This window comes from Cryptotermes secundus, unplaced genomic scaffold (assembly GCF_002891405.2).
Source record: "Cryptotermes secundus unplaced genomic scaffold, Csec_1.0 scaffold1428, whole genome shotgun sequence".
Classification (NCBI taxonomy): domain Eukaryota; kingdom Metazoa; phylum Arthropoda; class Insecta; order Blattodea; family Kalotermitidae; genus Cryptotermes; species Cryptotermes secundus.
Genome location: NW_019737416.1, coordinates 233,634 through 245,812, shown reverse-complemented (window position 1 = coordinate 245,812; position 12,179 = coordinate 233,634). Strand labels below are relative to the sequence as shown.

The following is a 12,179-nucleotide window of genomic DNA, read 5'->3' as shown; positions in this document are numbered from 1 at the left end:
CATGACAATGCTTGCCCACACACTGCCGCTGCAACGCAAGGCCTCTTTATGACAATTTGCTGGGAACAATTCGATCATCGCCCCTAAGTGCTTTTCATGTGTTCCTGTATCTGAAAACTTTCCTTGGTGGCCAGCAGTTCCATGATGACAACGAAATCAGATCCATGAGAACTGTCTTCAAAATTCTCACCTGGTTTTGTGGAGACATGGCAGCTGCAACATCATGTGAGTTCAGTGCACGGCTGGTCATTCCATGCACAAGCTGTATCACATCCCCATGACGGATAGCATCCACAGGCTGCGATACCACCAAGTCATTGCGCTGTGGCCGCTTCACAATCCACCAATTATTGACGTCCTTGAAGGAATAGCAGGTCACCTGCTGCTGGTGTGAACTGCCTCGCTTGTCAGGATATCGTATTGGGTACACATGGGCATGTGAATGCAGCCAACATGTGCGGCCATGTGAGTGTCGCAAAGTTATCTGTGAACCATGCGCAATCTCAAGAGGTTGCCCTCTTGTGATGGATGCCAGCCCACCCTGAAAGATCAGAAGATGTTTGCCCTTCAGTTCACATAATCTAAAAAAGAGCCAGAGTTTTATTGGGAAGTGAAAGCTGAGGAGAGTAACAACAGATAATACTGAATTATTAAGAGTGGGGGATGAGGATGCAATGGCATCAATTCAACTGAAATACTTAAAATGAGATGTGCATTCTATGTATGTGTGCCTGTTTGCTCATTCAGTTTGAAACTAATTTCAGCTATCCTATTAACTGCAAAGTGAGGCCATGCATGTAACAAAACACTATCCAGATACTTCATGAATTTCAGACAAAGCCTAGTTTCTGTGTAACACTGTAAGATTGAGACCAGGTGATAGAAAATAATCTAGATACCTACTCTAAGTATTCTTTACATGAAATGCATGACAAATGCATAATTGAAAGGACATGCCTGTCTGATCTTTGGAATTGCAGAATTGATTTTAACAATATTTTGAATGGGGAGGGGGTTACATTGAGAGTTTCCAGAAAAGTTTAAATTTCATTTTATATTGGTCCATACAATTCCTACTATACATGAAGCTGAAACTGAACTCCATGAATTCTCTTCATCAGGGGGGAGGGGGGAAGGTTTGTCATATATGACCAGCTTTACTTTGAAGTATTCTTTCAATATATATGTCTGATTATTAACCAAATCCAAAGAAGAGTAATTCTTGATTGGGTAACATCATATCTGTCACATGATTAGCTTAGTGAGAATAAGTTCATATCAGTAATAAATGAACACCATGACTAATGAAATACATGAAATGGTATGCAATAATGCAACCACAACGTTACAGTGCAGTAAGTGCTGAAGGCAGCAGCAGTGCACTGACAGGGAGGAGCCTGCAGACACAGAAACATGACATAACTATGCACAGCCCCCATTTTGATTTTGTGAATTAGGTTAGTTTTACTTCAATAGGTTTCTTTACTTTATATGGGAAATTAGGCTGTACCACTGTTTACCCATAGACATGGCTCAAAATCTGTCCTACTATTTGCCTACTTTTGCTCTGGTAACTCTGCTCTAAAAGGTGATGCATTTATTCAGGTTCGGTTGTAGCTATTCAGAATTGGCCATTATTAGACACATCTACTCAAATTCCTCAAAACCTTTCCACCTTACAAATATTCTTAATTTGCATATTCATCTGCATTTTAAATTGTTTAAACCACTACAAATCCATGAATGTTTTCCAAACTTTTCTAATAATTCTGTCAAGTGAAATAAACCAAGCTGGAAGCTTATTACCATCCAAGAATAATTTAATATTCCACAATTCAATATTATTTATTCCATAAGTAACTCAATATCTTTAAATTTACATAATTAAAGAGTTGCATACCATCACCTCTCCTTTATCTGTTATCATTGATTCACATCAGGGTCTGTCTGCTAAAAGAGGTTCATCATGATCAACAACAACTGAACACACCACTAAAAACTTCATACTTGTATAACTAAGACAGTAATTATGTGTGGGGAAAAATCCAATTTCTGGCACATCACTAATATTGTCCCGTGACTGAAGACTGGGTTTGTATTGGTAATCAGATTTACTGAACAACTAGTGACTACACTTTACAAATCACTATCACACACAGACTAGTTTTCTCAGTCACGGTCTTCATTGCACTGCTTGACACTGGGTACCAACAATGAACATACCCCTTCCTCTGGGTCCCTAAATTGTCTCCAGCTTCAGCTACCAGCTTCTGCAACTCTCGACAGACGGTCTACCTGCAGACCCTCTCTCAACTAAATGACTGTTGACTCAGACTCTACTTGAACTGACTCCCAGGCAGGGACCATCTCACACCAAACTCACACTTTTCTAACTGCAATCTCTGGACTCTTCTATACCCTTACTGTGATAGTAAGTAAAGTAAAGTAAAGCTATCCCTGTAACAGGCCATGAAGGCCCATAGGGTTGTGAGACGTTGAGGGTCCCACATTATCTAGACAGTCGGCTCAAAGATTGCGGTAAGGTTGTCAGCCTTATGCGCCGGCCGCGCTTTACTCCCCAGGAAAATTATTTATTTAATTCCTGGTAATCATTTCTGTTAGAGGCTGAGTGAACCCCAGGTCCATAGTGCGGTCAACTGAAAAAATCCAATGACCTCATCGGTATTTGAACCCACGACCTTCCGACTTGTAGCATAGTGCCTTAACCACTACGCTACCGCGTGCTCCCCTACTGTAATAGTAGTCATGTCAAAGTCAAAGTTATGTTATGACCGATGGTCAGTCAGCCAGTCTGTCTTGGTGTCAAGCACCCATCTGGGGGCCAAGACCAGATTTTTATTACTGTCAGACAGTTGCAGGTTTGTTGATGTGGTGCAACCTCTCTGATGACAGGAAGGGTCTGTCATTTACAACTGCTGCTGGTCCTTGCCAGCGCAGTCACTCTTGGGTCAGAGAATCGCAGAACTCATGACCAGATTTTACTGCCTCAGATTCAAGACTCCACCAACTCGGAGGGCCAGGCCCCCATATAATATCCCCCATGAACAGGGTCACCCAGTTGCACCCCCAGGGACTGGGTTTTATCACTGCCTCCTACAACTCGCAGGGCTACAGTGGAGGTATTCAAACCTGCCTCCATGCAGGGGTGAACTGGTAGTGGCAGCTGGTTTTTGTTAAATAGCCCCAGCACAGACTGTGTATAGAAAGCTGTGTTCCTTTGTTGCATTTGTCCCTGTTCAGGTGACATGATTGCTACTGAGCCACTGCCTAATAATGGCCACTGTTTGCAGAGCGATTCCCTAGCAATGGCTGTCTCTGCTGGCTTCACAATTCTGGCTTTCAGCAGACATGCCATAATATATTAGATATTAGAAATGATATACATACATTCCTACTGCAGTGAGTAAAACACACTCTGCTCACACCTGTAGTTCAGGCAACACATCCTTCAGTATACATACTGTCTGCATACTGAACTATTGAAACTACAGTCAATTATTCTCCATTATGAACAATGATCATCCATGTTGAGGGTCCAATGGTGCCAACATCTGCATCCTCAAGCCCACTCGTAGTGTCAACATTATAATATACATCATGAAAAAGATATCAAGTGTCACAACAAACATTACATTGGTATACTCGTATTTTACATTTAAATTCATTTACAACCCCTGGAAGAGGCAGCACAGTTCATGGTGCTGTGTACACAATGTTCTTTTGTTCATCTTTATTCATCCTGTAGATCAAATAAATTGATACTGGACATGTCACTTCACGTCCATGATTTATTCTGACCGTCTTACAGTGCATACATTTATTCACCTTACACACACCTGCTGGCACATACCCAGCAGGCCCAGTAGTATAACACACGCAGTCACAGGAGTAAGACGCAACACAAAGCACAATACACATGAAAGTAGGAAGAATACTCCGACAGAAGAAGATAGATGTGACTCGCATACTGAAATACGACATAAGGATGACAAATCCTGAACAGTTTTAACATTTTTAATATTTAAAATTTAGCAATATATATGACGAATATATATTTTAGTTATTTTAGTATAAAGACAACAGGGCATGCAATGCAGTAGTTTGACGTACATCGAAAAGCACCTGAAGATGGCACTTTAGTGCCGAAACATGTAGTGCAAGAGAGAAGAGTAAGGTGAATAAATGTATGCACTGTAAGACGGTCAGAATAAATCATGGACATAAATCAGTGCAACAGGATGCTAAAATATAACATTATGTCACTTCACATTATACAATTATCCGAAGCTGCAATGATCAATGGAAACCAAAATTCAAAGGTTCCGAACATGCATACATGATTCGGGACATGAAAAAAGAATCCATCCTACAGATGGGGCCTGTTAAAATGATACGAACCCTTCATGATCACATTCCCTGTCAGAAGGGAATGGAAAATGGGGTTTCAAGCCGACAGAAAGGGGGGACTAATCTGGTATACAGATGGTTCCAAGACCAAGTTCAACTAATATGGGTGCCAGGTAATGAGTGTAATGTTGGTAATGAAACCGCAGATTAGCTGGCAAGAACAGGATCTGAACATCCATTCATAGGGCCTGAACCAGCTTGCGGCATCTCAATTGGAGTTGCCAAGAAAGCAGTCAGGGACTGGATAACAGAAATCATAAAAAACATTTGGAATCCACAACTGGACTCAAACAGGCAAAGGATTTATACCAGGGCCCTCTATAAGAAGAACAAACCATCTATTGAAGTTAAACAGAGACCAATTAAGATGGGTGGCAGGACTATTTACAAGACACTGTCACCTAAAAGGACACCTTTTCAAACTGGGATTGACAGATGACCCCACTTGTGAAAAGTGCCTAGAAGAAGATGAATCAGCCACACATATCCTATGTGATTGTGAGGCCATAGTTTATTTTGTCACCTGGGCCAGTTCCTTATGGAACCAAATGACTACTATGACACCCTCACACACAAAGTCCTAAATTTCATTCAAGGTGCAGGATTAATATAGGGCTAATCAAAGGGGAAGCACAACAGATCATTCATGGTAGCAGTGCAAGGTCTGGATTATTATGGCCCACCTCTCATACATTCATTCATACAATTATTAGAATACAATAATGATTAAAAACATAAAGTTATTAGAAATACATAGGTAAGTCAATAAGTGAGTTACAAATGGATACAAAACTTAAACAAATAAGAGTACTGATCTGAAAAATGCTTTTATTTCTCAACATAATCTCCCTGTACATTGAGGCACTTGTCCCATCGTTTCATAAGCCCCTGAAAACCAGCAGCATAAAATTCTTTGGGATGCTGTTGGAACCAGGCGGTGACTGGGGTCACGAAGGCATACTGCTCACAGCATTCCAGCCTCAAGGACAAACCGTAAATGCCGACTCCTACTGTAACATCCTCAGGAAACTTCGTAAGGCCATTCAATGGAAGCGACCAGGACTCCTCACCAAAGGCATGTTGCTTTTGCATGGCAACACACGTCCCCATACTGCCAACAAGACAAATGAGACGCTGTGAAATTTCAAGTGGGAAGTCCTCAAGCATCCTTGCTCCAAGTGACTTTCATTTGTTCAGCCCTCTTAAACATCATCTTTCGGCTGAACATTTTCCCGATGATGAAGCTGTAGAAAGGGAAGTCACCACCTGGTTCCAACAGCAGCCCAAAGAATTTTNGCTGGTTTTCAGGGGCTTGTGAAACGATGAGACAAGTACCTCAATGTATAGGGAGATTAGGTCGAGAAATAAAAGCATTTTTCAAATCGGTACTCTTTTGTTGTTTAAGTTCTATATCCATTTGTAACTTACTCATTGACTTACCCTCGTATAACATATTCTCTGTATCTGCTTATCAGCAGCTGATATTCAAGAATTCTTCTTGGAGATAACCCTTAATAAGTAAGTAATTCAGTTAACACTTTGCGGACCGGTGGCATATTTTTATGCCCAGCGCTTTTAAACATGGTGGACCGGTGGCATATTACTAAGGGCGTTCCGTATATAATGCCTCCTATTTTTTTAAAGAAAACTACAACAGATACAGAAATCATAATAATGCAGTTAAATAGAGCAAGATTTCAGCTACTTACAGCTATTTTTTCCACATAATCACCACCATTCTTTATGCACTTTCGCCATCGATGAACAAGAGCCTGTATGCCGCACCCGTAAAAGTCTGCGCCAGGAGAGGCTAGCCACTTTCTTACAGCTGCAATGACAGCATCATTGTCTGGAAAATGTTGCCCATGTAGTCCGTCTTTCATAGGCCCAAAGAGATGGAAGTCTGAAGGTGCTAAATCGGGGCTATAAGGTGGATGTGGTAGGACAGTCCAGTCAAACTTTGCAATGTGCGCGGTGGTCACCAAACTGGTATGGGGTCTAGTGTTATCATGTTGCAAGCAAAAGGTTGTCTGCTTCTCTGGCCTGACTAGGGAAATATGGGCCTTCAGCTTAGTCAGCGTCGTCTTGTAGCGTTCAGAATTGACAGACTCACCAGGCTCCAGGAAATCCAAAAAAATCACACCCCGCCTATCCCAAAAGACCGTGCACATCACTTTCCCTACTGATGGCTGTGTCTTGAATTTCTTTTTTCTTGGGGAATCCGGATGTCGCCACTCCATGGACTGACTTTTGGATTCCGGCTCATAGTGGTGACACCACGTCTCATCTCCGGTGACAATGCTGTCCAGAAACTTGTCACCTTCAGCTTGAAACTGGTGCAACAGATCCTGGCAGACTTCCATTCGATGAGTTTTGTGGTCCTGTGTAAGCATCCACGGGACCCACTTTGCGATAATCCAGCTTCACCAACATCGTTTCCAGTGCATTACAGACGATATTAAGCCGTGAACACGGTTCCTTGGTCATTATCCACCGATCTGAACGGATGAGCTGATCGAGGGGCTGTTCATTGGGAGGAGTAGCAGCTGAGCAGGAATGCCCAGGGTGTGGCTTGTCATGCACTTCACTTTCACCACTGTTGAAACGCACTACCCACTGCTTCACTGTGCTGACATCAACTGTATCGTCTCCGTACACCTTTAGCAAGCGTCGATTGATGTCAATGGCTGCAATTTGTTCAGCAGTGAGAAATTCAATAACACATCTCTGTTTCGTACGCACTTCTATGTCAGATGCCATTTTGGTAGACTGCTCTGCTGTCGCTATCTGCTGCACGACAACCAAACTAACAGTACATTGGCGGGAAGGTTCAAACTTTACTACAACACCACCAACATCCAGCTCAGACGTTACATATTAACACAAAAAAATAGGAGGCATTATATATGGAACACACCACGTATTATGATTTTAGGACACGTTAGATTGTAACACACTATACCTTTCTCTGGCGCCACTCAAATGAAATGACTACTGTGTAATATTATTCCGGAATATTTGCTTAGTAGGCAGTAACTTGATCTCACTGTTTTGGTTCCCCCTCCAAAGGAAAATGATCTTTGACCCTTCATGCTCTTATGTACCAGGCAGGAAGTTAGTAGTGCTATGAGTCAAGGACAGAAGCAGTTGAAAACCAAGCAATATCTGACTTGTTCTCCGACGATGAGCTATATGACGGTCCTTCTGAGACGTGTAGTGATAGTGAATCAGACAGCGGCAGTGACACGGGACAACAAACAATTGTGGCCACAGACAATAACAGTGAAAGTAGCTCCAACAAAAGTGCAGGTAGTAAAATTGCAGGGACAGCCACATGGGGAAAAGTACACAAAACGCCTACTTTGGGATAGTTTACTGGAAATCCAGGGGTGAAACAAATTCCATCGGACCCAATGCAAGTTCCTGAAGTAGCAGAACTGTTTTTTTGGAGACAGGGATACTCGTGTTGCGAATATGATTTCCACAATTTACAATTCGAGCAGGGTTGATGTTCAAAGGAGACATGGACAAGTTGAGAAGTCTATTTGTATTTCTGAGTATAATATGTTCATGAAGGGAGTTGATAGAGCCTATCAATACTTGGCCTATTATTCTCTTCCTACGAAAATAATAAAGTGGACAAAGAAAGTTGCCTTGTGGCTTATAAATCGTGCCATTTTCAATTCATTTTTGGTTTACAAAAATCTAAACCCTGATTCGAAATTGAAATACAAAGCATTTCTGATGCATGTGGCAAAGGCCTGGGCTACAGACCAGATGGTGGTGGCAGAACCAGAGTCAGGAACAGACTTAGTACAACCGGGCCCATCAACTCCCACCCCACACAGGCCTCATGTGGACTCCCAGGGAGACTCTCGGGTGATATGCAGAAACATACCCTTTTGAAAATTGTGAAGAGTGAACACTCCAACAGGAAGCATTCTTCTAGGAAATGCTGTGTTTGCACAGTTCACAGAAAAAGGAGTATGTCTACATTTGCAAGTTCTATGTAATGCCACTTCACAAAGGGGAATGTTTCCAGAAATATCACACCCTCAAGCACTTCTAGGAGCATTGGTAAGTGTTCTCCAAAAATTTTAGTATATAAAATTAATTAGGAGATTTTATATTAATTTTTAAAGCGAACAGTGCACAAGTTAGGATAGTAGGTTTAATAATGGCGAACCCAGGGTGACTTAAATATTTAAATCGCCGGTCCGCAATGGGTTAATGCTATGGAGCTTTGTACCCTTTCGATGTCAGATACTGTTTCGAAACGTCATCCCTTCAGTTTCATTTTCAATTTGGGAAAGAAAGAAAAATCATACGGGGCTTAGTCTGGCAAGTTGGGAGGATGGGGAAAGATAACCATGTTGTTGTTAGTCACAAACTCTTGTGGTTTTCAGGGCTGTGCAGGCAGGTGCATTGTCATGATGAAGGAGCCAGTTGAGGTTGTGCCGAAGTTCTGGTATTTTCAAAACATTTTCTCTCAAGCGTCTCAAAACGCCACAGTAAAAGTCAGAGTTGACTGTAGTGTTAGAAGGAACAAATTCATGGTGAACAGTGCCCTTCATGCTGGAAAAAAACAAACAAACAAACAAACAAACAAACAAACAATGAGCATGCTCTTCGGCTGCGATAATTGTGGCTTTGTTTCTGGATCATAACCATAAATCAAGCATTCATCATATGTTATAATCCTAGAGATAAATACAGCACATGTTCAAATTTTCTGTTCAGATCTCCTGGCAAGCTCCATAATTGATCCCAATGGTGTCTGCGAGCTCATGGATTATTTGGTGACAGTCTTCATGGAGGAGTTCTCAAATTTTTTCAACGTTTTCTGTCGTTTTGCTGGTGCTTGATTGCCCTGAACACATNCCTGGTTCCAACAGCAGCCCAAAGAATTTTATGCTGCTGGTTTTCAGGGACTTGTGAAATGATGGGACAAGTGCTTCAATGTACAGGGAGATTATGTTGAGAAATAAAAGCATTTTTCAAATCAGTACTCTTATTTGTTTAAGTTCTATATCCATTTGTAACTTACTCATTGACTTACCCTCGTATAACATATTCTCTGTATCTGCTTATCAGCAGCTGATATTCAAGAATTCTTCTTGGAGATAACCCTTAATAAGTAAGTAATTCAGTTAACACTTTGCGGACCGGTGGCATATTTTTATGCCCAGCGCTTTTAAACATGGTGGACCGGTGGCATATTACTAAGGGCGTTCCGTATATAATGCCTCCTATTTTTTTAAAGAAAACTACAACAGATACAGAAATCATAATAATGCAGTTAAATAGAGCAAGATTTCAGCTACTTACAGCTATTTTTTCCACATAATCACCACCATTCTTTATGCACTTTCGCCATCGATGAACAAGAGCCTGTATGCCGCACCCGTAAAAGTCTGCGCCAGGAGAGGCTAGCCACTTTCTTACAGCTGCAATGACAGCATCATTGTCTGGAAAATGTTGCCCATGTAGTCCGTCTTTCATAGGCCCAAAGAGATGGAAGTCTGAAGGTGCTAAATCGGGGCTATAAGGTGGATGTGGTAGGACAGTCCAGTCAAACTTTGCAATGTGCGCGGTGGTCACCAAACTGGTATGGGGTCTAGTGTTATCATGTTGCAAGCAAAAGGTTGTCTGCTTCTCTGGCCTGACTAGGGAAATATGGGCCTTCAGCTTAGTCAGCGTCGTCTTGTAGCGTTCAGAATTGACAGACTCACCAGGCTCCAGGAAATCCAAAAAAATCACACCCCGCCTATCCCAAAAGACCGTGCACATCACTTTCCCTACTGATGGCTGTGTCTTGAATTTCTTTTTTCTTGGGGAATCCGGATGTCGCCACTCCATGGACTGACTTTTGGATTCCGGCTCATAGTGGTGACACCACGTCTCATCTCCGGTGACAATGCTGTCCAGAAACTTGTCACCTTCAGCTTGAAACTGGTGCAACAGATCCTGGCAGACTTCCATTCGATGAGTTTTGTGGTCCTGTGTAAGCATCCACGGGACCCACTTTGCGATAATCCAGCTTCACCAACATCGTTTCCAGTGCATTACAGACGATATTAAGCCGTGAACACGGTTCCTTGGTCATTATCCACCGATCTGAACGGATGAGCTGATCGAGGGGCTGTTCATTGGGAGGAGTAGCAGCTGAGCAGGAATGCCCAGGGTGTGGCTTGTCATGCACTTCACTTTCACCACTGTTGAAACGCACTACCCACTGCTTCACTGTGCTGACATCAACTGTATCGTCTCCGTACACCTTTAGCAAGCGTCGATTGATGTCAATGGCTGCAATTTGTTCAGCAGTGAGAAATTCAATAACACATCTCTGTTTCGTACGCACTTCTATGTCAGATGCCATTTTGGTAGACTGCTCTGCTGTCGCTATCTGCTGCACGACAACCAAACTAACAGTACATTGGCGGGAAGGTTCAAACTTTACTACAACACCACCAACATCCAGCTCAGACGTTACATATTAACACAAAAAAATAGGAGGCATTATATATGGAACACACCACGTATTATGATTTTAGGACACGTTAGATTGTAACACACTATACCTTTCTCTGGCGCCACTCAAATGAAATGACTACTGTGTAATATTATTCCGGAATATTTGCTTAGTAGGCAGTAACTTGATCTCACTGTTTTGGTTCCCCCTCCAAAGGAAAATGATCTTTGACCCTTCATGCTCTTATGTACCAGGCAGGAAGTTAGTAGTGCTATGAGTCAAGGACAGAAGCAGTTGAAAACCAAGCAATATCTGACTTGTTCTCCGACGATGAGCTATATGACGGTCCTTCTGAGACGTGTAGTGATAGTGAATCAGACAGCGGCAGTGACACGGGACAACAAACAATTGTGGCCACAGACAATAACAGTGAAAGTAGCTCCAACAAAAGTGCAGGTAGTAAAATTGCAGGGACAGCCACATGGGGAAAAGTACACAAAACGCCTACTTTGGGATAGTTTACTGGAAATCCAGGGGTGAAACAAATTCCATCAGACCCAATGCAAGTTCCTGAAGTAGCAGAACTGTTTTTTTGGAGACAGGGATACTCGTGTTGCGAATATGATTTCCACAATTTACAATTCGAGCAGGGTTGATGTTCAAAGGAGACATGGACAAGTTGAGAAGTCTATTTGTATTTCTGAGTATAATATGTTCATGAAGGGAGTTGATAGAGCCTATCAATACTTGGCCTATTATTCTCTTCCTACGAAAATAATAAAGTGGACAAAGAAAGTTGCCTTGTGGCTTATAAATCGTGCCATTTTCAATTCATTTTTGGTTTACAAAAATCTAAACCCTGATTCGAAATTGAAATACAAAGCATTTCTGATGCATGTGGCAAAGGCCTGGGCTACAGACCAGATGGTGGTGGCAGAACCAGAGTCAGGAACAGACTTAGTACAACCGGGCCCATCAACTCCCACCCCACACAGGCCTCATGTGGACTCCCAGGGAGACTCTCGGGTGATATGCAGAAACATACCCTTTTGAAAATTGTGAAGAGTGAACACTCCAACAGGAAGCATTCTTCTAGGAAATGCTGTGTTTGCACAGTTCANCTGGAAATCCAGGGGTGAAACAAATTCCATCGGACCCAATGCAAGTTCGTGAAGTAGAAGAACTGTTTTTTGAAGATAGGGATACTCCTGTTGTGAATATGATTTCCACAATTCACAATTCGAGCATGGTTGATGTTCAAAGGAGACATGGGCAAGTA

The 12,179-nt window shown here is 42.1% G+C and overlaps 1 protein-coding gene across 1 annotated transcript in view; it reads right to left on the bottom strand.

Moving 5' to 3' along the window:
- Positions 1-12,179, bottom strand: part of LOC111870428 (protein O-mannosyltransferase 1) — a gene marked incomplete at its 5' end in the record, with an annotated part of 66,323 nt that overhangs the window by 25,790 nt on the left and 28,354 nt on the right. Inside the window, 1 exon segment of the mRNA XM_023862728.2 lies at positions 191-541. Within this exon segment, the coding sequence (XP_023718496.1) occupies positions 191-541 (351 nt within the window).